Below are 27,284 nucleotides of genomic sequence, written 5' to 3' on the forward strand. Positions count from 1 at the left end.
GCCCTCCTCCCCACCAGCCATCTGATGCTCTGGGTGCTCGTTTTCAGCTCCATCCGCCAAGGGGGGCCTGCCCTCTCTGGGGCTGGGGGTCCGTGCGGTGCTGCCGGGAGGGCTCACACCAGGGGACTTGGAATCGGGGGCCTCCGAGGCAATGAGGGGAAGCACCTTCTCCATCTTGACCATCTTGTTTCTGAGGGCGCGGATCTCCACGTCCTTAATGTTGTTCTGCTTCTTCACTTCGTCTAGGATGTCCTCCAGCTTGTCGATGTGGACTTTGAGGTCGTCCATGTCGGCCACCCCTCCCCCCCCTCCCCCGCCCCCGCCCCCTCCACCCCCCCGGGGCCCGCTGGGGACGACGTCCTCGATGCGTTCGTCCCCGACCCCAACGGTGTCCCACACGTCCCGGGCGACCGCCCGCCACGAGTCGCGTTCGTTGGGGTCCTTCTTGCTGTAGCTCTCGCAGAGCTCCTTCATCTTGACGATGGCCAGCGCCTCGATCTCCTGCCGCGATTGGCGGAAGTCGTTCAACGCCACCTCGTAGCAGATCTCCTTCACCGCCTGGATCTTCAAGTCGGAGATGGTGACCCACTTGGAGTCTTTGGTGATCCGGCGGCGCTGGGGGATCTGGTACATTTTGATTGGCTCTCGTCTTTTCCCGCTGCTGGGTAAACCGCACTTTTTGACTATGGTTTGCATCTTGCTGGGAGGCAGTTTTTCCCTCAGGGAGGTGATCAGTCTCCAGCTCTCCTCACAAGACCGCTTATCTGAGTCATCACCACTATCAGAGTCTCCGTCCTTGATGGGGGGGGAAAAAAACAGGACACGAACCAAAAAGGTTCCCAACAAAATGGGAGAAATTAAAATGGGGAAATTAAAAGAGGAAGGATGGCTTTTTAAAAGGATGGATACAGGTATGAATATGCAACATGGGAACTGATAGTTGAGCTTTGAATTATTGGGTGTTTCAATCGCGGCTAACATAACAGACTTCCAATTCATTTATTTTGGGATACAACCATTTTATAGTAATACAAAATTATGATAAAAACCATTTCTGGAACATATATCATTATTCTACATAATGATGTATGACAAACATGCAGTCTTGAATCCCACAAGTATAAATCCAAGGTGGAATTGAATCCTTGGACAAAACATTAAATGAAATGATACTGACAGTGGCTTTCATTGACTTTCATTTATGTTTTCCGGTACCCTGACATTTACTGATAAGTTTAATCTAATGCTGTGTAAATGTGTGTTTAGTGGATGTTTCACTAATGCAAAACTCTCTCATTTGAAGATGTTTCCAATCATAAGTTAAAAATAATAAAATTAACCAAATAGGGACATCTAGGCTGGTATTGTTCCAAATGTTGCATATTGATATTAAAAATGATAAAGCATGACTATCATGATTAGAAACAAAATATCAACAGAAAAGGGGACAGGTGTTGATCTAGGTTCTTCTGACATATATCCCAATTCCTCCTCTTCATTAATTTTAAATCATTTGGGCACTTGATAGCTGGATCCCAAACATGGTGCGAGGCATGCAGAAAAGCAGCTGAATTTTGAAGCAATTTCCCACTCGAAGTCCATGGAAAAGTATTTGTTTAGGAGTTGCTCTAGTGTTAGCAGTAGGTTAGAAGGAGACATAAGTGGTCTTGCAGTTTTAGAGGAAAGCCAGTAGACAGATATGACAGGCAGAAGGAAGGTTAAAGTGTTAATCCACTACACAAGAAAGATGTTAGAAGAAAATGCAGTTTCTCATTTTGGCAGACAAAGTACATTACAGATCACAACCAGTTGCAAAAGATGAAAGACTCTAAAGTGGACTAAGATGGTTCACTTGGCCACCGGTCAATGGTCGATATCCGTGGGGGTAAAAAAATCCAACATCCCAAAGAAATTCTGCATATTTTTGCTTCGAAACGCAGACTTTCTAGAATGCTGTTCAGGATTCTGTTGTTCTACATCCTCTGGGAACAGAGTCTTCAAAAGGCATTGGATGACTGGATGTTTGTGAGTGAAATAGGGACATGAGGTGACATGCTTTTGTATGAGGTGAGTGAGAGTTTATCCTACATTTAAATCACCTGAGAATATAAAGCCTTTTGTGACTTGACTGACTGACTGCACCAGGAGCAAATCCTGAGTGTGTGACATCAGCACAGGTAAGGCTAGCAGAGAGAGGTCGCCAAAGAAGTCAATGAGAAACCACATAGTCGCTATCGGTCGGGAAAAAATTAAAACTACGGCAAGGTATCTTAGTTATTACAATGCATTGTACATGACCAGCAACTGCATTGAAGAGCTGATTACTCAAGACACAACAGGGCAGGAAACTAGAGTAAGAATCTAAACCAAGCAAATCAACAGGCGCCACAACATTGACCATTTCAACAGAAAATCACGGTAACTTAGTCTGAGACCTGCATTGAATGAGTTAAAAAAAACATGCTAAACCATGCAAAAGCAGCAACCTTTCACCCTAAATAGAACCCTGACTGATTCAATGATTTCTTTTTGTATGACAAGCCAATTTTGTTGTCAGGACTTGGGAGTTGGTAAAAGTGGATGAATTCAATCTGAAATCAACCTTTTATTTCACATTCTGCTCTTATAAGTGCTGTTTTGCAGGGTTCAGTTACGTCTAGAAGGGAACGTGGGAACAGGGAAAATAGGAATTTAGAAGAGGGAGGAAGCTCACAATCTAATTCTTTCTGATTTCATTCTTTCTGAGACGCTATCGTCAGAATCAGGAATAGGAAATCATGGGGAAAATGTTCTTTCTCTATGTAGAACTGGGCGAAGAAGATTTCAAACCTCCATGCAAGAAAAACAGTCATGCGCTAAGAGTTTGCTTCTCACAAACAGACACACACACACACACACCTGAAGTGTCTCGAAAGTGTAAGAGCTCATTGTGAGAAATTAGTGCTAGTCAGACTTTAACGGAGCAAGTGGGAAGCAAAGGCCCGTCAACACCTAAACTAGCTACTCTTGGTATAGAGGCTAGATCTAACCATTAGAGAACCATGCTTTAACATTTTGTATCCCAATACACAAAAACAACTTGAATGGCTATTAACTTTAGGATATCAAAGTTCCTAAAATAATCAATAACACAAATGCACTGTCCCAAAAACAACCCCCAAGGTCAACCCTATATGGTGTTCCAATCCTCTAAGACATGTGTTGTGATTCTAGAATCTTAAGAGGGTGACCGAGGACTATTCTAGAATCTTAGGGGGTGTCAGTGGACTATTTTAGAATTTTAGAGGGTGGACTGTTCTAGAATCTTAAGGGGAAGACTATTCTATAATTTTTGATAAACGAGTACCTACCAGTCTTTGCTGCTCCAGAAGCTGGTCTGCTTCCTCCTTTTCTTTCTTGTACAAGATCTCCATCTCAGTCAGTCTAGACAAATGGCCCATAGAGGTTTTAATTAGATAGATAGATGGATCAATGAACAGGAGAATGTGTCCTCTTTGCAAGGAAAGTAATACATTATACCAACTATCCAGGTATTTTATTTTGTCCGTTTTGTACGATATGCTTCAATGGAATTTATTACCGGAGTTTATTCAAAAGTCAGAATTTGACCAACTTTAACCTTAACTAATTTAACCTTCAAACTGACTCAAAAGTCAAACTTTCTTGTCTCTTGGGGTCTGTAGACCATCCACCTGACATCTGATATATAAAAAAACAAAACAAAACAGCCATTTTGTCCACAACACCCACCTATCCATTTGCATCACCGGGTCAGTCATTATATATATTTTTTATGCAATTTAGGGTGACAGTGTTAAGGGCTCCAGCATCAGAGACATCTACCTTTTCTCCATCTCCTGCTTCATGTCGATTCCCTGCTTCTCCAGAAGCTCTCGCTGGGCGAAGGTCCAGTCCACCGGCTCCACCGGGGTCTCTGCCGACGGGGTCTTCTCCCGCTCCGCGCGCGCCTGCTCCGGGTGGTTGAAGCGGAACACGTGGTTCTTCCCCATTATGATGCGATTTCCTGTGACGAGATAAAAAGTGGGAAAACTAGTCAACAGGAGGATGGAGCAAAGAAGGATTCACGGATACAATTTGGATTTTAAACTAAACTAAAACACAACTAAACTCAAAGTTGACCTTAACTTGAAATATACTTTAAAAGGAACCTCCGAAGGGATACACACCTGAACGCAGCTGAACCGAAGCCCCGACACGCTTGCCGTTAACGTAGGTCTCCGACCCCTCACAGGGCACCAACATGACGACGACTACGGCAACAAGGACACACACACACACACACATCCTTAAACTGAAGAAAAACACACCACTCTGGATTCATCCATGCCAACCGACAAAACCCACTCCAATTCACAAAGCTTGAAACATCGAATTAACTAAAGGACTACAGACTGACAGTTTATCGATCAAAAGGGATCTCCTGTAGAATCTACGGCATTAGGCCGAGGCAGCAGCGAACGTTGCATTTCTGAGTGGATGGCTGGAAGTGTTAAAGAGTCATTTACATCTTTGGCACCAACGCACTCTCTTCATGGCACATGCGCACGCATGCGAACACCAACGATCGACCAAGCTCATCTGGTTCACGGTGCTACTCACCGTGACCGTTGGCGTTCCTCTCGCTGCAGAAGATGCAGTGCTCCTCCTTGATGTGGGCTCCACTCAGGACGATGTCCTGCCGCCTCTCAGCGTCCGCCTGGCCCACTCTGCAATCACGGGGGAGGAAGCCATTTAGAGAGAGAGACAGAGACAGAGAGAGAGAGAGAGACAGAAAGAGAGAGAGAGAGACAGAGACACAGAGAGAGAGAGACAGAGAGAGAGAGAGAGACAGAGAGAGAGAGAGAGACAGAGAGAGAGAGACAGAAAGAGACAGAGAGTAGAGAGAGTAGAGAGAGACAGAGAGACAAAGAGAGAGAAGACCCTCCACCACCCTCGCCTCCTCCTCTTGACGGCGGCCATTTTAGAGAGATCCCCTTCCGACACTCTAGCCTTCTTGGCGGCCATTTTAGTCAAGTAGACAGGTCCTCCCTGAGGATCTGGCTGAGTGTTTTATACGCCCTGCTAGCGACACGAAGCACCACTTCAGAGAACTCCCCCAGAGCAACACCTTTCATCTCAGCTCCTGTCTCTCATCGTCGTCACCTGCGGCCAATCAGGTAACTCGATACTTAACAGCAAGACGACACAGAGGGGACAAGGGAGGGCAGGCAGGGAAAGCAGCTCGATGTGAGAAGAAGAAACTGCCTAGTGATCAAAGCCAGATGGTCTGTCACCTTTGCTTGACTTCATAAAGACCCTCTGGCAGGATATAAAAGGAGGAGGGTTTCTGTGAAGTGGGCTCCCTAACGAATTACTGGAAGTTTTTCTAGCACCTCGTAGACTATTGGAGAGAAGGGTGTCAGTGCTTCACGGCTACCACGGTTACCTGGTGATTCCGTCTTTGATGTAGTACAGCAGACATTCTGACATCAAGGGGTCCTCGTTAAGGTTCACCAGGTGAGGAGTCTAAACAAAATCGAGAATATTTCATTGATTTTTCGAACAAAAATTTCGCAAGATGAATTCTTACAGCGTCCATAAACTCACAGCTGCCTTTGTTTAATCAAATAAATCCTAGAGAAAGTGCCGGAAACACATTTTAACACAATTACGTTCACTCATTAAGACATCAAGTTAATGAAAGGGTACTAAACTCTAAAACGGTCACATCACTAATCTCGTTACACATCTAATGTCTAAGTTCAAAACACTATCTGCCAAACAACCAACCTTCTTTGGTGAAAAGACCCCATTTAAGTCTGCAAAGAGATCACATGGCCTCTCTACGAATAGCTAACCAATGGAGACGCAGCAGATGAAAGGAGAGAAAGTGAACGAAGGAAAAAGGGAATGAGTGAAATGAGAGACCATGCAATGAAGGAAAAAAAAAACTAGCAGTTGTGGAGGGAGGAAGGAAGCATTTAGCTCAAATTCACCAATTCCTGAAGCTAACTTGTTCCGGGAGTACAACGCTACTTAGGAATGGTTTGCTGAACCCAATGCTAGTTTCCTCAAGGATCCCATGATTCTTGCTTAGAGACTTGTTGCTCTTGTTGGTTAGTGGTAACTGATTTAAACTGTTGTATTTGCTGCCAAAATATTCTATTTGAGTTAATCTTATTTTTATTTTTAGTGTTGTTTGCTTTTATTACAGGTACACTTGCACTTAGAGATTCATGTTGTTTAATTGTAACTTGCTTGACTTAACATGCTCTTATGGTTCTTTCCTTTGGCACTTATTTTTTGGTTGTTCACAATGTGTGCTTCTTGTTTTGGCTACCCGCAATGCTTTGGGGCTATCTTGTTCTTATCATCAGTGACCTATGAACTTTGTAAAGCTCTCTCTTGGAAGTCGTTTTGGATAAAAGCGTCTGCTAAATGAATAAATGTAAGTTAACATCTTGACAGACAGCTATATAGGGTGAATAATTGGTAAAGTGGGACACTTTCACAAATATTACTTGCGTCTTGAGCAATACACAGTCCGATTTTCAACTTCATAAGGTGCCTGATTCTCCAGATAATCAACATGCACACACACACAGAGAGACAGAGATTCTTGCCTTCATAGAAGTTTTAAGCGTCAGCACACTTTAACAATATTCACCCTAGTACATTTACAGAAGCCAGAAGTACTAAATGCCAAATTTCCCTCCTCCTCAGTCGTGGCTTGATCTGAAAAGATCGTTTTGACGTACTTCTTCTTCTTTTGTATTTTTGGCGCTGTGATGCTGCTACTGGGGAGGAGGCTAATCAGGAAGGGGGGGGGGGGCGGGGGGGAGGGGGCGGGGGTGCACCCACTACAGTCCTTTTCAACTCTCTCTCTAGCTGTGAACTGGAGGGAGGAGGGAGCAGAGAAACAGGAAATGACACTGGAAGTCAGACCAGGGTCCACGGAGCGTTCTATGTCACAGCAACACTGTCCTTAACAGTCGTGTGAATGGCGGGATTTAATGGAAGCCACTGTAACTAGGTTACGGTGAAGGTGTGCTGTCATAAGACGTGACAATCGCTGTGGAGGTTCCGTTTGTCACGATTTAGTGTCGCTACGTCGTGTCTCCCTGCTGAGAGGATTGTCATAACAACACTCACGACTACGAGGAACTACGGAAAACAAACAAGGCACATTCCTAACGATTAACAATCTCTACAAAACGGCTGGGTTTTGGGACCAAAAGGGGTCTTGTAGGTGCACTTGGGGTCATCTCAGAGTGGAGAGAGAGGTGATTCAACAAACCTTCTTGGTTGGTAAACTATCAAACTGCTCGTCCAATAAGGACGCTGGCATGTCTGGTTGTAGCTGAGTGTAATCATGGAGAGGAAGTAGCAGACAGGTCAGGGGAGAGGGATTGAGGGAAAGGAAGAAAAAAAAAAGGAAATACAATGTAAATGATTAAGAGTGTGTGGAGGACCCAGACAGAATGCAGCTCCCAGAGACTGAGCCTGCACACGGTGGATGAGGAAACCATGGAGATGGCAGGAGAAGTCAGAACAGAAAGAGAGCACTTGTGTGTGTGTGTGTGAGTATATGTGGGTGTGTGGGTGTATGTGAGTATATGTGTGTGTGTGTGTGTGTGTGTGTATGTGAGTATATGTGTGTGTGTGTGTGTGTGTGTTTGTATGTGAGTGTGTGTGTGTGTATGTGTATGTGAGTATATGTGTGTGTGTGTGTGTGTGTGTGAGTGTCAGGGATGTTCCCCGTCTAGACTCTGCCAGGGTTTACCTTTTTAGGAGAGAAAACTCCCAGAGTTCCTCCGTCCTCGCGTATGGCCACGCCCATCTCCGCCAGCAGGGCCTCTCTGAGGAGGGAGAGCAAAAACATTTAGATTAGAGTCACAACGAACGTGACGGCCCGTTTAACGTAACCATAACACAGCCCTGCAGTCCCAGAACCGTGTCGTCTCTCTTCAAGCCCTCTGACACTAAACCCACCATTTAAACCTGTGACAGCTCCCAGCTGTGAAGTGCAGACTATGATTAAAAGGCAGGGAGTGATGTCCGGTGTGACTGTGGTGTCAGCTGCTACACTAAGGTGCCACAGCGTATCTGACGACAGGTAAAGACGAGGCTTCTGGCGGGAAAACAGACGTCACCTGGCGTGTAGCAGGGACTAAGATGGTGTGACCAGCCCCGCTCCCGCAGAACAGGCTCCCTTCTCACTTTTAAGGGTGAGGAGGGCAACAGGATGATGCAGTAAGCTGATGCAATAAGCTGTTGACTGAAGTAAAGACTACTCCTGTGCTGCCAATGTACTTCAAATACAACCACGTTAATAAGATCATGTCTAGAGGTATGCTGCATGTGGTATAGTATTAAAGTGATATTCACTGTCATGGAGGTACTGTATATAGTATTAGGTACATATACAGGTTCTTATGTAGATGGAAGGATCCTGTACTGAACTCAACTTTGACATCCATACCCTAACCCTCCATACTGACCCCTCACCTTTGACCCCATACCCTAACCCTCCATACTGACCCCTCACCTTTGACCCCATACCCTATCCCTTCATACTGACCCCTCACCTTTGACCCCATACCCTATCCCTCCATACTGACCTCTCCATGCGAATGGCCTCAGTCTTCCTCAGCTTCTCCTCCCAGGTCTCATTGAGCTCTGCAATGATCTTCTCTGATTCCTGGAAAAAGATGTTTGAAACAGTAAGTAAATGTCATAAATGCATATTTTATATATATATATATACACATACACACGTCAATATTTATATTGCATTGAAAAAACAATGACATGTGCTAACGTTATACTATCAGGATTGTGATACTTGTTGTGCTTTAGTTGTGATACTAGGTCGCCTAGCAGCAGGGTCAGCATAACATTAGCATTAACATTAGCATTAAGGTGAAAGCAATGAGTCCCACACACAGGCCACAGTATCAACACTGAAGGAAACACCGGAAACAAGAGGATTCAGTGCGTTCCCTCCTCCTCTGATAATCTGACATCGTCCTGCAGCAGAGTCCCCTGCTGACCATCTGTCAGAGCATGCAGGAAGCACGAGAACTAAGCTGTTCTCCTGGCCAAGTGAGGGGTTAAGAATCTGCCCATCTGCTGTTCTGGATGTGGACATCGTGTCTGACTCGAGGGGAAGACTGTGCTCACAACTAACGTCCTGATACGAGTTGTGTTAGATTGGATTGATGTTGAAGGATGCAGAAAATATTGGATTAGTTCTTCTTAACTTGTTGTTATTGTGTAATACTGACAATAATGGTTAGCCTGACCCAAGTTGACATGAATACGACCCTGTTCGCCCTGTGTCAGAGGATAGGAAGACCAGGAGATTTTACAGAAAATACCTTTTCCTCTCTGACAGCATTGCAAAATAAAGCATTGCTTTGTTTGAGTGAAACACAACATTGAACGTTCTCAACACTGCTGGTTGGATGAATGTAAATAATGGACAATGCATCAAAGAATTGTGTGTATATATATTTAACTGCTGGGATTCAAACGGTGGTGCGTAACGGAGGATATTCTTAAGCCTTACGCTTAATAGCCACGGAGACGAGGTCTATTTTTGTTCAATTTCCTCCCTATCTGCGTCGATTCCTGACGTCATTGGATGACAAGATAGCCTGGGCACCACGGTAGCCATGGAAACTGGCTGCGAGTTACCACCCTATGTGCTCCCTCATCAACAGCATGAGAGGATGTGAGTGTGTGTGTGTGTGTGTGTGCGTGTGTGAGAGAGAAACAGTGAGAAAGCATGCTAGTGATAATAATTACAACGTAATATAGACTGATAGCTTTATAATAGTCTATTCTGATAGCATTAGATTAGTATATTCTGATAACATTAGATTTGGATATTCTGATAGCACAGCATCTAGATGCAAGAACAGAAACCCATTCACTTCCTTAAATAAAAAATAAATTTCAATGTGAATACATAGACAATAGAATAGACAATTTTCATGCCTGTTTCACCAATTATTTTAGAAAAAAGTTTCTAAAAGTAAAACAATGTATGTGAATACATTTATCATAGTCTATGGAAGTTTATGGAATATTAAGCTAGAGCTAAATGTGATTATATGTTTCAGCCGCCTTGCGTTTAAATGTGTTGAACCACTGGTGTATGCATTTGATATTGTTATGGTCTATCGTCCTGCAGTTGTCCCAAAGTGTCCCAGACATCTAGTCTGTGTTGAACTGTCCCAGACATCTTTTTCATCGTCCCTGGGACGACGGGACAACTTTAATTTAGAGTTCTGAGCACTACTCTGCAGCTGTGAACAAGTGGGGCCAAAATGTACTTAAGAACAGGGTGGAAAGTAAAAAAGATAGATGGATATGGGATGCTATAAAGTTTTACCTGAGGGCGATCGGGAGACTGGCAGGGTGAACCGGAGCACACACATTTTTTCATGGCCACAGGGTTACACACTTCTGAACTACCAGTTCCCAAATTTCCTATCAGAGTATTCTATGAGAGGTGGTGTATTCTCCACTTCACCACAGATGCAATGTATCGCATCAATAAAGTTGTCTGAATCCGAATGTGAGAGTTCTTCAGGTCTCCACGACTACACCACTGGGGGGGGGGGGGGGGGGGGTCGCTGCCGCGGCAAATAATGGGTGACGCGCTCGTACCTTGAGTCTCTCGATGGCTTCCTCTCCTCCAGGCGTAGACATGATGCGCTCCTGGATGCTGGTGACAGACTGCAGGCCCACCTGGCTGCACAGCGAGCCAGAGGACGGTGAGGCTGTCAGGGAGCCAATAGGGGCTGTGGAGAAATGGCCAGGGCGTTGGTTCTCTGAGGATAGTAAGTATCTATGCTTATTGTTGTGTATGTCTTTTAAGTCTGAGCGAAGAGAAGAGAAGGGAGAGAAAGGGGGGGAGGGGGGGGGAGGCAAGAGAAAAGGGAGATTGAGAAGGGAGGGGCCGGAAACAAGGGAGAGGATGGAAGATGGAAGAAAGGACGGGGGTAAAAGGACAACATAATGAAATAGGGAGGACAGAGATGGGGAGGGGGGAGGGAGAGAGGAGGAAAGACTAGTGTAAGACACACGTTGCACATCAAAGGTTTACGACAAGAAACCACTCAAATGAACAGTTAAACACGGAAGGGCAGTTTTCACTACAGGCTTATTTAAATCGAAATACGTCTGTTTACAGAGTCGTCGTACGTTTGTATCTTCTATGGTATCTTTATCCTTCTATATATTTTATAGAGTTCTGTCTATAACAGAAAATAATATTAGGATTAGAAGTACCGTTTGAGCCATCTCTGATGGACAAAATCCGTAAAATGGTTTCATATAAACTGAACGTATTCTTGGCCGGTGAGCGAAAGATACACAAAGGCCATAATTGGACATTAAATCCATGGGTGAAAACTGCTCTTATTGTAAGGACTGACAGAAGGGAGAGAGGAGTCTAGGAGGCAGGCTAGGAGGGTATTGGAGGCAAGGAGGCTAGAGGGATACCAAGAAGCTAGGAGGCAGCTAGGAGGAGGACAGTAGGAGGAGGACAGTAGGAGGAGGACAGTAGGTGGAGGATAGTAGGAGGAGGACAGTCGGAGGAGGACAGTCGGAGGAGGACAGTCGGAGGAGGACGGGCAGCATGAGGTTATGGAGACCCAAGCTGCCAGGGTTCAGCCACAATCAGTGAGACTTTGACTTAACCTTAAAAACACGCTACAAATGTTATGATTCACACACTCACTCAAAGACATAGAAGCCTTTCTAAATGTTGGTTTCTTTTGAGAAAATTGTAGTTTAGGTGAGGAGAGAGTGCTCTCTTAACCTTGAAGAACAGCAAAATGAAGCAGATCCTAAAAAAACATATCTTGAGTAGTTACTAATGGAACATAAATAATTTGCTAAATTATGACTGAATATTCCTAAAATGAGCAGAAGTCTGGATGCTTACATTTCCTTGAACTTCTACTGCTGGTCCTTTTTTAAATAATTCATAATTCATAAAACTAAGGACGCATCAGGGTAAGTCTTTATAGGTTAATTTGGTTTTATGATAAGAGATTCATTCAAAATCAGAGCCAAATGTGGCTTGGCAAATATTTACAGTCTCAGACCGAAAATGTGTAGTTACCAGGCAGCTTATGATAGGGTTTACAAACACCATGTAGAAGAGGAGGGGGAAGGTTTAGAAAGGATAGTGAAGGGACACCGCTAAAATAAACTCTAGCCACTTCATAACAACCAACAGCCACTCACTGCAAACAAACCGTCTAGATATTATACCTATAGTCTAGGCTGGCTACTAAGAAATGTGAGGGCATGCACCTTTCCACTTGTTGCTCAAAGCTTCAGTTTGAAATAGTAGCTGCAATCTAAAGTCTTGAACATTGTCACCTGCAATTGATTATAAGTGAAAGAAAAACACCACAAGCTTCATTGTTAAGAAAAGGAGAGGTTTCAGAGAGACAGGTAAAGTACAAAGATGATGTGGTTGTAGAGGAGGAAGACAGACATATTATTCAGATGAGTTGGGAGTTAAGGCTTGCTCACACCAAGGATAATAACTGTATTTGCGCCCACACCAACCTTGACAATTTGCTTCTCATAACGTTGTCTTCCATTTCTAATGCGCGCTTTAAATTTGGATGGATTCTGATTGGTTGTCAGTGTTTTATAGTTCATCAGCTGGAGAAAAATTATTGTTTTTAAAGTGATCCAAACGATATTCTTCCGCTATATAGTTCTCGTTATCGTCCTTACTGTGCACGGGCCTTCAATTATAATGTTCTAAGCAATTCCCGACCTTCTCAACTTCGTGGCCCACTTGCTAAAATATTTTGGGGCCCCCCAACACAGTATCCGTTCACCAAAAAAACCATATATATATATATATATATATATATATATATATATATATATATATATATATATATATATATATATATGGTTTTTTTTGTTTTTTTTATTTAACAACTATTTTTAACAACTGATAACCGATCGCCCTCACGGAAATCTCTCCAGTTTCCAGATATGTTTAGAAACTGAGAAAGACATATTAGATTATCCATAGGGAACAAATATGACAGACCGATTATTTATGTGTTAACATTAACAACTGGCAAGCCAGGTGACAGATAATGAACATTAAAGTAGCTAGAAATGGTTAGCTAGCCAGCCTAGCTAGTTTAACGTTACTGCTCAAATCCGGCATTAGGTAGCTAGCCTAAAAAGTAGCGAGTTGTGATAGCTACGTTTACTGTGTGAGTCAGATCAACTTTAACTTCATAATTGTCGATGTAGCTCAAAACAATTTGAACCCTTTTTCCCTCTTGACTGAAGGGCAACAACATAGAATCCTGTATACATTGTTGATTGCCATTTTGGGAAGATAACCAGAACTCCTTGTAAAAAACTGTCTTTTGTGTGCAAGAACTAACGTAACTGCTAGCTACCAGAAGTTGTTGACATGGCTTCTGCAATATGCGGAAGTGATGCGTCCATTGTGGGCGTATGCAAGTCAATGCGAAAATGGCTACCATCAACGTGCCAAGCGTAACTATTAACGTGCCAAGCGTAACTAGTGGCGTTTCGGTCATTATGATTTTAAGGCAAAGTGTTGTTTTAAATTGTGTACGAATTTTTATAATAATTTACCAACAATATATACATGCATATTTTAGTTTTTCATTGGTTTTAGCGGCCCACCTGCAATACCCTTGCGGACCACTAGTGGGATGTGAGCCTGCAAACGATTCTACCTCACTGCCATCATTAAAATCAATAAGAAAACCAAGCTTCAAGCGCATGCTAGGCTGATGACATGCTAACTCAAATTAGCAATTTTTTACAATGCTAAATCGGTCGGGGAATCCATCTTTTAACGCGAGCATTTTGTTTGTGCATTTACATGCAATGCTGGGGAAGCTGATTCAAGGGACAGTATGGGGGGAAAAGCAATGATTAGCTATCAGTAAGCGCAAAAGTGGTATTAAGCGATAGGTGATGCAAGGCCACAAATACACACATTTGCTTCCACTTCCTGGGCAATCATCTCCCATAGAGTCAACTGAGGGGAATCAGGAGAAGATTAGGAGGGTGAGAAGTCATTCTGTACCAGGAAAATGGTACAGGAGAAACATTTTTACAGACATTTCTCACAACGCTAAAAGACAATGATGAGGATACAACAAAATGACTGAAATTAGTGCAAGGTGATTAGATTCTAATTAGATAGAAGCATCAGCTGGGTAAATAGTGATTAATCGCACATTACATTATTAATGTGACAATGACTTAAGCCTCTATTTTACTTAATGAGCGATATCCATCCCTGTATGTGTGGCAAATTAGGTAGTCATCTTCAATCTAAAGGTCATGCTATTCCAATTACACGGCATGTATAAATTCAACACTCTGGTTGTCTGTTCGTATTTTCTTTTGAATGTTTCCAATAAAGGGTAATGGACACAGACAGGGCTGGATGAAAGAACGACACAAGTGAGACAAGAAAGAGCGAAAGAGAGATAGCTTGTGGTGGGCACCAGGGAAGAGAACAAGTTTCCTGGAATGTGGACTCCGTGACGGCAGGGGGCGCTGTGGCGTGCTGACTTACTGTCCAGGATATCGCCCAGGCCCTGAGCTTGAAGCAGCTCCTTCAGTCGCTGCACCTCGTCCTTCAGATCGCGCACCAGCTTGTTGTTGGGGTCCTCGTTGATCACGGCGTTACACTTGATGTTCTTAGCCCGGTCAGCATAACTGCAGGTTAAACGAGGGGGCAGAAAATCATGTAGCTCAGTGGTTCCAGCATTTGACTTCAGATCAAGAGGTTGTAGGTTCTCCCCCCCCCTCCCCTTGGATAAATGACTCTGCTGAATGACTCTGAATAAATACTATTATTAATACAATAAGCCAGCCACCCAGTTGACCTCTATTCAGGTGAGTTGACCTCAACTCACCGTAGCGTGCTGAGGGTTTCGTCATAGTTGATGTCGGCAGGACTGAGCGCCGCTACCATCGCCGTCCGGGAGTTTCCACCTGGGGAGACGGGGTCAGCGGAGGGTCATTCGTGTGACCCAGAGAGCGCCAAGGTCGTTCCCCTCAGTCATCAGCACACATCAATAAACAGGGCTTAACTCAGCCAAAACGGCATGCTTACAGAACAGGTCTCCAATTGGAATTTACTTTGGTGAAGCCCCGAAACAAAAAACATTTTTTTGAGCGAGCAAACAGACCATACACCGCTTGATAAGAGTTGATTCCGCAGAGTATGGGATTGTGTGTTTACAGCGATATGGCAGCAGGGGGAATTAATACATATATATGCACTAAGACCTATGGGATCCACTCGACTTCAGAATCCCTGAGAGCCGAGATGAAGAAGGGATAGTCTCCCTGTCTGGTTATTTTGATGTACGGCTAGCAGCATCTCCTAGTCTGGTAGTAACATCACTCCTGTTTCTCTCCCCCCATGGTTGTCCTTGTTTTCACACTCATTCAGGCGGACATATGTGGGGTGCCAAACGGATCATATGTACGTGTGTCACCTGCATCCTAATGTCAGATGGCTGAGCGGTTAGGGAATTGGGATAATAATCAGAAGGTTGCCGGTTTCAATCCCTACAAAATGACGTTCTGTCCTTGGGCAAGGCACTTTAACCTACTTGCCTAGGGGGGAATGTCACTGTACTTACTGTAAGTCGCTCTGGATAAAAGCGTCTGATAAATGACTACATGTAAATTTAATGTATTTCTCACAACAGATGCAGGAAAAGCATTTCTGTGAATCGGAGCGTCGTACCCAGGTTCTCCCTCAGCAGCCAAGTCAGAACTGAGTCTCGGTACGGGATGAAGTCAGACTTCTTCTTCTTCTTGCTCTGCGACCAGCGGAGAACAGGCGTTAAGACCAGAACTTCAATCAATCTCTTATACAGTTAGTTTTAAATCAAACATGGTTGACCAAAGTGCTGTACCAGAGGCGTAGCCACGGGTAGGCCTGGGTAGGCACAGGCCTACTCAATTTGATCTAAGGCCTACCCAAACAAGAAAATATCTCCGAAAAATGATTGCAAAGTAAATAAGTAAAAAAACTGAAAAGATGCCTATACTTATTTTTCTAGGCCTACCCAAAAAGATTATTCTGGCTACACCCCTGTGCTGTACAGGAGGTAAAATAACAGAAAACAAAGCAAACAATGGAGGTTTTAAAAGATTTCCGATAAAAAAAATAAAGAAAGAGTACACAATGGTTAAGGAATATTTAAAGCCAGAGAGAAGAGGTCAAGTCAGTCATAACTCATGAGGGCCGTAACTCATCGGTAACCCATGGCGACAGCAGAGGAGATGTGGAGTGAAGCTGAATGGAATGTTTTCCTGTTAAAACAGCCAAGGCTTCATATTCTATGGAGTGGCTCTAAATGGGTTTTTTTGTTTCATAAGTGTTTTTAATAAGCCTGATAAGAGTTGATGTCTTCAACGTCTCACGTAATATATGGAAGACTACAGCATGGAAGGGCGAGAAGAAAAAAAAAAAAAAAAAAAGGTGACTTGAAAAAGATGGAGTCAGTTTTGCACTGTTCGGGCGGAGGCATGAAAGCCCTGGGCCTTCAAGTGGATTAGACGGTTATAGTTGATCTTCCAAAGAATTTACCTTGCTGGTACAGTTATCCTGGGTAGGCAAGCATTATCAGGAAGAGAGAAAGAGTGTGAGAGAGAGAACAGAAGGATAGACAACATTATGAATGCCCTGCTACAAAGACACATTCCTTCAAAGGAGAGGGAGGGAGAGAATAGAAAGGGGAGGAGAGAAAGAAATAGCAAAGAAAAACAGACAGTGGAGGGTTGCAGAGAGGGAGGGAGGGAGGGACAAAAAGGAGAGAGAATGAAGAAGCTGGAGATGAACAGTACTCACCACCTCGGCCAGGGCAGATATGACTTTCCCTAACGTGGTCAGAGACTTGTTGATGTTCGCTCCCTCCTGAAACCCAAAGAGGAAAAAGGGTTGAGAGACAGATCGGATCAGAACACACAACAATCCTTTTTTTTTTTTTTTTTTTAAGATGGGGTAACCACGGAAACCGTGATGCACAGCTAACTTTGTAGCTAAATAAAATTATCTTTTGTGCAATATGTGTGACCACACCATATTTGGGATGTCCCCCAAAATGTATGTGGCTTTTTGAGAGAGAACATTTTTTTTGAAAATCTGAATCTCTCCAGATATCCATTCCCAGTGTCTGGTGACCCAGTGGATCAGCTGTTTGAACTTGGTTGCGGCACGGTGAACGTACCTTTAACCTGGTCCCTGTGGCCCCAGTGGAGTCGGCTCGCTCACTGCCTGCCAAGTCCACCAGGCTGATTTTGCTGACCTGAGACAAAACAAAGTTGAGACAGCATTAATATGAACCCCACAAACTCTGGTTGAGAACATGACTGATGATACTACTATCGATTCTCTTTATCATTAGACTGCTTTAGCTCAAAGCAGTTCCCAACATAAATTTTTTGACGTGAACGTGAGTGACAGGGAGAGCAAACAAAAGAATCCTAAGCAATTTAAATACAAACTTCAACTGTTGAACAAAAGAATGTCTCTACTGTGAGATCGGATGTAGTATCACACAACAATAGCCCCTGTGTGAACAATAACAAGAGTTTTCTTTGTGTCTCCCCACAAGCAGAGGAAACTGAATCCTAAAAGACCTCTTCTTCCCTCAGACCTCAACCAGCCCTGAGCAACGCAGCAGACAGAAGCCTGGGCATGAGGAGGGGGTGCTGAAGGGATTAAATAGCATGCAGGTCCGGCTGAATGTTATTTCTCACTGAAATTCTGTGAGACATTCTCACTGAACGTGCAAAGACAATGACGTGTTATCGCTATCGTGGCCAACCGAGATGACTTTCTCTCTGAGGAGAGAGACGTGAAGCAAAGGGCACAGACTAAAAGTGGGACGCACACTTAAGTTTGGGTTCCACAAACCTTTTCTGTGGACACTTCCGTTTCATTGTCGTGTTTCTTCTGAGTGAAGACGATGGTGAACACAGCGTGGGACCTGCTGCTGGTCTCGTTCATGTTGGTGGCCGCCACCGTCCTGAACAGAGTTTACACACACGCGAAGATTGTAACCAAATTTAATTTAAGAGGTGGGTTTTGCCTCCTGAATGACATAGGACTGAGGGAATATTGGTTATACTGGTTCAAATAATCTAGTCTTGTGGTGTGATGGATCTTAGCAATACGGCTATTTTTCGATTACCTGAATATACAACGCACACAATACTGGGGACATTAAATCAAATTGTGTAGAAAAGCAAGGATTTCTTATAGCTTTCTTACCACAGCATATACAGCGCATTGACAGGAAATTCTCTGATTGACACTTCCATGACTAAGCCTTAGTGGCAGTTGGAATGGAGGTGACTGGCACAAAGACTAATATGAGGAGAGGTAGGCCATGCCGACAAGGGCACACACACACAAACACACAGGCGTACGGCCGGCCCAGGAGGATGCACACTGGGGAGAGATGGGCCTTACACGCCAAGTTCCACAAATAAGCCTTCTGAGTCAGCACAGTCCAGCAGATTAAGGCAGAGTTCACTCCTTAGCACGAGACTGTGCACTCAGGTTTCGCACACCTAACTGACACACAGCAACTATACACACACATCCCAAGGGGAAAACCCTCAATCTGTGTGGCTAAAATTAACCTCGGCCAAGCATCCCTAATGACAATCAAACGGTTTGTAGTTCCACCAAACCAGCCATACACCCTAAAGTAGGACTAAACCCATCAACAAACAAACTAAGCTGTTATTTTTCTGAACCAATCATTGTCCTTGACAATAGAGATCTTGTGGATGTCCTAATGCACTGGGGATTGGAATGGTTATAGAACACCCTTGAGCCAAGGAACCTTTCTCTTTCCCCCCCCCCCCCTCGTGCTCCCCCTTTTCTCTTCTCTCCTCCCTCTCCTCTCCTCTCCCCCCCTCTCCTCTCCCTCTTCCCCCCCTCTCCTCTCCCTCTTCCCCCCTCTCCTCTCCCTCTTCCCCCCTCTCCTCCCCCCTATCCCCTCACCCTCCACTCCATCCTCTCATGACTGGAACCTTCCAGAAGCTAACCTGGCCTTGTTCCCGGCGTCCATGAGGTCAGCGATGTCTGTGTAGGAGGTGACAGCCAGCTTGGACAGGTCCTCCACGTAGGGCCCCAGCAGGGGGTGCTCTCGCACCCGCAGGTTCCCTTTGTTCTTGGGGTTGAGTAAGTCCCGCACACGCTCACAGTAGATCTCCATGTAGCTGACCTAGAAACAATCGCATTACAGCGTCAGGGCATCGGAGTGGATACTGGGGGAACAGCACACTGAATGGCTGAGAACGAACCCAGAGAGGTAAACATTCTAGAACTCTGACGGGTGACCCTTCTAGAACATAGACAGGGGAACATTCTAGATCACTGACGGCCAGGATCAGGCTAGCATGGATGGAGCTACACTGCTTAAGCTACGCCGGCATTGATTTTGTTTTTTAGGGAGGGGGATCGTATTTTGAGAAATGAAAGAGCCAGACCGAAACTGAAGAGCAACGTGGTTATGAAACCTCAGTGTGAGCCAACAGCCTCCTGCTGAATCTAAAACGGAATCACACATACTTTGTTTGGTCTTCAGAGTTTCAGAAACTTTCATTTGAAGCCGCTTTAAGTAAACATGAGGGGACTGGCTGAGGTGTTCTTCTACGAGAACGTTGCTAGGGCCACCCCTCCCCCCTCCTCTTCCCTCTCCCCTGTCTTAGTCTGGCGACTAATGTGAGGCTGATGGAGAGCTAATATTATCAGAGCACAGCGAGGCACTGCATTGCCAGGTCTCTGGGATGACTCATCATCTGGACGGGTTTTAACGGGACTCCGAGGGTGGGGAGGAGGGGCGGAGCGGGGAGATAGACCCCAGGAGAGGACGTGGGACTCACCTCCACGGAGTAGGAGAGATCCCCTTTGTTGCTGTCATTGATCTTCTCAAAGAGATCTTCACAGAGCTAAGAACACAGAGAGAGAGAGAGAGAGACATTGTTTTACAGTCAAGAAAGGAGAGAGAGACGAGAAGCAAACAGAAGTAGATCGGAAGGTAGATGACCCGTTTCTGAATGCTGTTCACTGACGTGAACATTCTAGAACACAGACAGGTAAACAATCTAGAACACCGACAGTCGAACATTCTAGGGCCAATGCCGTGGTTCACAGAGGTCGTACCAGGGGAATGATTCCTTCCTGCCCGTCCTCCTGCTTGCCCATCATGGTGTAGGACTTGCCAGCTCCGGTCTGGCCGTAGGCGAAGATGCAGACATTGTAGCCTTCGAAGGCGTGCTGCAGCATCTCCTTACCGATATCATTGAACACAAGCGTCTGTGAGGCGAAGCAGGGGTCTTCGATCTGTAAGGAGCAATAAATAAATATGAACACTTTTACGATGGATCGCACACACAACATGTTCACACACATGTAGCCCTACAAATGGCTTGTTTTGGTTATTAGTTAAAGAATCGAGCTTTGTCCAAAAGAAAATCATCTTTGTTGGCAGCCATTTTGGGGAAAAGACAGAAAGCTAGGAGGAAGATATGCAGGCTTGTTTGTGTGAATTAAGGTAACAATATGAAATATTACCAAAGGGATTCTGTATACATGTCACCATGCAACAGAACAGAAAGAACTGCTCTTCCTTCCAGGAAGACCTACTGGGTGGGGGTGGGGGGGGAGAGAGGGGGGCATACCGTAGTGTGTGACCAGTAAGAGTAGTCGAAGCTGAAGTTCTTTGCTGGTTCCTTTGGGTTTTTGGGGTTGAGGATGGCTGTTGGGGAGAAGACAAACACATTAATGTCACAGCTTTTCATTGTTAAAATCCCAAACAAACAAAAGCGAATGGAGAAGAGTGATGACGCTCACATCCACGTTCTCACGCATTAACCTCAAATGCAACCACCCTTTGAAAGGAAAATATACAGTGTTTCGTCCAAGCAATGTTAGTCTAGCTCTGGTAGCCCCAACAATAACAACAACATCATCTTTCTGAACTGTGGATGTTTGGAAATGGTTGAGAAATCTCTCATATTTTAGTTTGCCTTTACGAATCAGAGCAGAGAGATAAAAACAGATATATTTAGAAACATTAGACATGCAGGCTGACTCTGAAAATCTCACGAGACTTTGAGTCGTTTAGCTTTTGTAGAACTGAAACTGACAGCCTGGGCTTCATAAATAAGGAAATGTTCGAAATCTGTCTCAACCAATTCAGGGACCTCACTTGGGAAGAGAAACCCCTACCATTGTACTTGTTTTTTCTATTCATTAAACACCAGTTGGGGAGGACAGTCAGAATGCTGACAATGTCATGTACAACCCCCCCCCCCCTCTCTCTATACACACACACACGACCATCAGCTGTTGTTTCGGTGCATATGGCTGGACAATGATGACACAACATTTCTCCCCCACCCACCCACCCAGCAGGCCCTCCCCTCTCTCAAGCCACACTGACATTTCTTAATGGACAAGAATCTGCAGCCATGCCTGGCATGTCGTCCCTCTCAACCATGCTAGCTAGTCCCACCGGTACAGATGTCCCAGCTTTCCACACAAACAGAAAGCTACGCCTCACGGCTGGCAGAGAGGGAAAGGGGGAGGGAGGGAGGGGGGACAGAGGAATGTACTGTAGGATATTTGTAGATATTAGCATCCCAGTTGTTGCTGAAAGCACCCGCCACCTCCCACTCCATTCCCCCCCCATACCCTCCCACCTCCACCCGTACCCTCCCACCTCCCCCCGTACCCTCCCACCTCCCCCCGTACCCTCCCACCTCCACCCGTACCCTCCCACCTCCACCCGTACCCTCCCACTCCCCCCATAACCCCACCACCTCTTGACAGATTGCGCCCCAGTTGGCTTGAGCTGTCCTGTTCGAGTTCAGGCCAATCTACAGAGTTGGCAACGGCAGCGCAGACAAACGCATACCTCCGCCATCAGAGAGAGGAGTGGAGAGGGGGAGGGGTGGAGGACGAGAGGAGGGCAAGTGGAAAAGAGAGGGATAGACTGACTGCAGCAACGGGTGTGCTAGGCCTAGCAACGCTCCAAACACACCGGCAACAGCAACCGGGGCATTCCGGGGAAAAACTCATCCAGTCATATTCATGGATCCCATGGCGGATTTAACATGTTCTGTTCAAGCATTAACGGTCCTTTCTTCATTCTGTATTATGTCCCCTAATCTGCGTGACACACCAATAATGAGCCCTTGTGCTTGGAAATGGCCAACATACAGTCAACAACCCAATTAGACCTCTGGTCGGGACTACTGCATCTGTGGATGCTTGACAGGGCTTGGCCTTCAGAGGTCTCCTGTAGGGTGTGTGTGTGTGTGTGTGTGTGTGTGGGGGGGGGAGTGTGTGTGTGTGGGAGTGTGTGTGGGAGTGTGAGTGTGAGTGTGATTAAGTGAGCGAACGTGTGTGTGTGAGAGTGTGTCTGAGTGTGAGAAAGTGTGTGTGTCAGTAACTGTGTGTGTGTGTGAAGAAGTCTCTCTGCGCTGATCAATAATGCAGTTGGTAAGGAGGGGGGCTGCATATCACCCTGCGCTTGCAGGTCACATGCTCGCAGGAAGGCACACAGTGTCCTGGAGAAGGAGGAAATCGACTGCTGCCGTGGTGACTGCTGCCGTGGTGACTGTACTCTGTCAGGAAAGGAGGCTTCAATAAAGTTGCAGGTAAAATACAAATCCCTAACCCAGTATAGTGAGTTGGTCTGCATCATTGTGAGCAGACAGACAGCCTCCTTTTTGGGCAGAAGAGGAGGGGGGGGGAGGAGGGGTGGGGGAGATGGGAATAAGTGGGGGAGATGAGGAGGGGGGGGGAGAGGAGGGGTGGGGGAGAGGAGGAGGAGGTTTAGGGGCGAGAAGATGGGTGGGGGGGATGAGGAGGGGGGTGGAGGGGATGAAGAGAGGGGTAAGGGGAGAAAGGATGGGGTGGGTGGGGGGCTAAATAAAGCACTGTCTCACCTCTGACCTGAGTCCAAAGGGAAACTGGAGCCCATGTGCGAGGAGAGTCCCGCGGGGATTTACGTTACCAGCGCCCTTATTCCCCCTTTCCTGGAACAATCTACAGGGGCTATTAACGAGGCCGGCTGCCTGAGTTCCAACGCCACGCAGCCAGGCTCAGCAGTACAAACAGGCTGATGATGATGTGTCTGTGACAGAACCACTTTCCACAGCCAGTTAAGGGCATGAGGACAGGGGGACCGTGACGAGCTAGGTGGCTAAACCGCTAGCCTGGCTCGCGCGTGTCGCTGTTGTCAGCTGCGGCCTGCGTAAGGCTGGAAAAGGCTGCGTTCCCGAGTCACGTCTCGCGGCTCAAGAGATGTCCCCTCGTTGTGTGATAAGGTTCGCAACGTCAAAAGAAGAGGAGGGGGAAGTGACGAGAGGACAGATACAGATGTTTCTCATGTTGATATTTGCGGTACACTATGGTACAGTAACCTACATGATGACATTAGCTAGGCTACATTACAAGTCGCTACCTTGCCATAAAAGATACATTTATGCTACGCTACGTTGTGGTACACTGCACGTACAACAGTGTGATACTTAACGCTAGCTACTGTACAGCACGGAATGGTACTAGCTAGGCTAGGCTACATTGGAGGTAAGCTACGTTGCAGTATCCTATGCTGCAGTACGATAGCTCACGGTATGGTAGGCTACAGGTGAGGTGCTAGGCTGTGCCTTTGAGGCCTTGACAGCACAGCGACAGAAGAAGAGAAAAGCCTCGTTCCCAGCTGGTGATTCATGCTCGCGACGGACGCCTCGATGCCTCCTCCCACTACCTCAGCCTCGCTGGCCTCCCTTAATCCTAGCCCAGCTGTAACCCCAGTGTTGCCCAAACAATCTCACTATAAGGCTCTCTGAAAAGTCGATAAAAGTCGCTAGATGACGTAAATCCAAACCAAATTGGGGTAGTACAACACGGATGTACTACAGTTATTTTACTTCTGCTCATCAACGAAAGTAGCCTGACGTTGTCATACTCATAATTCTAGTCAGAATACGAGTCTGAAACCGCTCAGTTGGGCTGTGAGTATGGGGCGTGTTTCAACCGAACTCGTAAAAAAAATGCCTTCAACCAATCAGAGCAACGGTAGTTGATGGTTTCAGGTTTCTGACAAAGATGGGGCTGGGGGAGAAGTAGCCTAAGTGGCGGTGTGTGTTTATCGTTTTCTCTGGTGGAAGATGTTGTTCAATATACAGATGAGCACCTCATCAGATTGGGTAATCAGCAACCTATTTTGAAGAGTCCTCTGCAGAAGATGTCAATGACTAAATGTAACTGAAGAGAAGGTCATGAAATGTTCAAGAGTGAAGCACCTTGACCCGAATTTTGTCTTTCACCTTTTATTTATAGTGCGCTTTTCTTCCCAGCCTACTCAGTCTCCAGTGTACAGGACAGTGACAGAACATGCTCCATGTTCATGTAGCGTGGCTCACCTACCCTGCCCAGCTTTCGCAACATTTCATCACTCACTCAGTTCAAGTGTAGGTGTGTGTGTGTGTGTGTGTGTGTGTGTGGGGGGGGATCTTCTGCAAAATATCTTTGAAAATTTGATGAGTCAAGAGACACCAATGGATATCTACATATAAGGCATTGTCCACATACAAACACATTTCCTGGTTTGCTTTTGACATCAAACGGTGACTGCATTTTTAAAATCCAAAGTCTCTGCCCCTTCTCAACCATGGCAACAGGTACAGGACCGGATTCCGGTTGCTATGACAACCCCTGACATATGGCACAGGAGCTGTGTCTCTCTCTCTCGCTCTCCCCCAGCTCTCTCTCTCTCTCTCTCGCTCTGCACGGTAAAGAGATGATGGGCAATTTTTTCAAAAAAAAAAAAAAAACATTTTCGTGGACAATTACAATACAATTATTGTTCAAGCTGTGTGCATTTATGCTCCAAATCCTGTTACTACTGCTGCACAGGAAGGAGGCATACACAGTGAAAGTAGTAGGATTTGTAACTAAGACATTAAGCTACTTAACGTGACAGTCGGGGAGAAAGAAATCCAATAAGTTGGTTTTTCATTAAAAAACGGCCTTAACATAACCTTAGGTGTCAGTCTACGACAAAAACACCAACCCTTCCATGTTTAACCACTGAAATTCTAACGTGCCACCAACTCTGGTCTCTAACACGTGAGAGAAGGAGCCCCCGTGTGAACCCCCCAGTCCCTCAGGTTCACTCCCCCCATCCCCGTCCCCGAGATGGGAGAGCAGAGTGGCGTCATCACGGCAGACATTCAGACCAGCGCTCCGCCATCTTGTAAGAGAAACAACCTCGGTGCCTCCGTGCTGTCGTCATCAGAACCCCCCCACTTCCCCCCGTTTGGCCATGTTCTCTGTCTTATCAGATTCAAGTGAGAATGACTCAGCGTTTCCACACTTTGGTTCTCTCAGAGGAAGAATTAAGAGAAGCCATCGGCGAAAGGGTCCATTAGTAAATGTGTTTAATTTACCTCAGTTATCGGTGACCTGCTAGGCTAGCTCTTTAACGTTATGACTCAGAAGCGAGGCAAGTAGCGGGTGGCGACGGCTCATGTTTACGCTTTCCCATCGCCTCTGAGGTCATGTGGACCACTTACTCCTCCAGATGTCCATAAGGTATAGGGGCTTGCAAAAACGCGATCTCCGTTTACAAAAAAAAATTCAAACCCAGGGGATGAAATCGCACTTCGTCCCATCCTCCTCCTTTCTGCTCGAATGTGGAACATTTTATGCCCGGGTGTTTACCCCACGTGGGGCTTTTATTATGAAGGACAGACACAGTCACAGTCATTGGGCTGTAGGTTGTCTACGATCACCGGATGGCGACTAAAATCCCTCCATCATTCACCTGAGAATCCTGTCCCAGACAAGCCGACCCTAAAATGGCTGCATGTGTCAGCTACTCTCCTCCAGTCACCCTCCAAGGACCTGCTAGCGGTTAGCCTTCGACGATCAATAACTGATGGTGAAAGCAGCAACCCGGATGAAAAAACACTGAACACAGTTTCAGAACAAAACAAAGAAACAGACAAGAAGAGAAGGCTAAATGGCTTCGAGGACCCAGACATTCATTGAAATAAAGAACTACAAAACTGCACTTACCATGTGCTTTTTCTACAAGGCTGGGGACATTTTAATGGCTTCCCTGGGGCCTGTGTGCATATGGGCGGGAAGTGATGTAACAGTACTAATCCCTGAATACATTATTTCAGAGAATTCACACTTCTTCTGTCTGTCTCTCTCGCTCACCTCCTCTTTCCAGCTGTCAACACACCTGGGTCATACTCGGGACAGCTAAAGAGTCACGGACTGAAGATTCATACAAAGCCCCCCCCCCCCCCCCCCCCCGTTAAGAAAGAGGAAACGGAAAAGTGAACAACACATATTCTATCCCGACCGGTGACACACACTGAATGCAGTTCTCAATCTGTTTGGCGGATGTGGGGTCACCGGGGCTGAAGGCACAGGTGCTGCAGTTCTCGCTGCCCAGCGCTGAATCAGACGGGAGCTAAAACGAGCGCCTGACCACTTGCCCCGTCAAGCAGCTGAGAGCGTCGCGGCCAAAACACAAGACGCACGTCTACAGAAACAGAAACTGTGTCATGGGATCTGTGTCGACTCCGTGGGGGCAGTGCAGCAGCGCATGCTAACACCGAGTACGTTAAAAGCCCTTACGAACACGACTTGGCCAAGGCACTTGTATCGACTGGCTTTGTCTCAGGACAGAGTTTTACACCTCTGTGCCAAGTTTTCAGGATCGTTCAATAGCCAGCTCATTTTGGATTATCCATTACTAAACGTATTTCAATTCCAGAAAACTACATGCAAAACTATGCAGATCATGGGCGGACAACAATAGACGCTCTGAAATGCCTTCACGCCCACTGTCTGGGTTTCATGACCTGGAGATTATCTAACCATTAGATCACGTCACAACGACCGCTCATATTTCTGATATTGCAAACTTCGTCTTTAGGGCAACACCTCATGACTATGGCCAACTTTAATCCCCTTAATGTTAATTGCACACAGAGGTTCTAATTCATTAGGTGAGTCATTACTTCAGAGTAATGACTGCCACTCTAGGGAGAGGCATGGCGTCCACACAGCTCTGCAGCCACTTAGAAAACGACTCACGTCATTCTCCCCTTACAGAGGAACACTAGTCCTCCGTAAAATAATAAAATAAAAAAAGATCATCTAAAGCCAA

The 27,284-nt window shown here is 45.7% G+C and overlaps 1 protein-coding gene across 1 annotated transcript in view; it reads right to left on the reverse strand.

Annotated features, from left to right (window-relative positions):
• kif1b (kinesin family member 1B) overlaps window positions 1–27,284 on the reverse strand; it is a 68,995-nt gene that overhangs the window by 28,868 nt on the left and 12,843 nt on the right. Inside the window, exons 3-23 of the mRNA XM_084681336.1 lie at window positions 20,764–20,840; window positions 20,246–20,425; window positions 19,966–20,031; window positions 19,126–19,304; window positions 17,984–18,095; window positions 17,295–17,372; window positions 16,916–16,981; window positions 15,806–15,881; window positions 14,964–15,042; window positions 14,621–14,763; window positions 14,033–14,074; window positions 10,678–10,889; window positions 8,622–8,701; window positions 7,784–7,859; window positions 7,298–7,360; window positions 5,791–5,853; window positions 5,447–5,526; window positions 4,621–4,727; window positions 4,188–4,271; window positions 3,844–4,024; window positions 3,351–3,423 (exon numbers count right to left, since the gene is read on the reverse strand). Of these exons, the coding sequence (XP_084537462.1) occupies window positions 3,351–3,423; window positions 3,844–4,024; window positions 4,188–4,271; window positions 4,621–4,727; window positions 5,447–5,526; window positions 5,791–5,853; window positions 7,298–7,360; window positions 7,784–7,859; window positions 8,622–8,701; window positions 10,678–10,889; window positions 14,033–14,074; window positions 14,621–14,763; window positions 14,964–15,042; window positions 15,806–15,881; window positions 16,916–16,981; window positions 17,295–17,372; window positions 17,984–18,095; window positions 19,126–19,304; window positions 19,966–20,031; window positions 20,246–20,425; window positions 20,764–20,840 (2,117 nt within the window). The remainder of the gene's footprint in view (window positions 1–3,350; window positions 3,424–3,843; window positions 4,025–4,187; window positions 4,272–4,620; window positions 4,728–5,446; window positions 5,527–5,790; window positions 5,854–7,297; window positions 7,361–7,783; window positions 7,860–8,621; window positions 8,702–10,677; window positions 10,890–14,032; window positions 14,075–14,620; window positions 14,764–14,963; window positions 15,043–15,805; window positions 15,882–16,915; window positions 16,982–17,294; window positions 17,373–17,983; window positions 18,096–19,125; window positions 19,305–19,965; window positions 20,032–20,245; window positions 20,426–20,763; window positions 20,841–27,284) is intronic.

This window comes from Hypomesus nipponensis, chromosome 18 (assembly GCF_054491055.1).
Source record: "Hypomesus nipponensis isolate SF chromosome 18, ASM5449105v1, whole genome shotgun sequence".
In the NCBI taxonomy this organism is placed as follows: Eukaryota; Metazoa; Chordata; class Actinopteri; order Osmeriformes; family Osmeridae; genus Hypomesus; species Hypomesus nipponensis.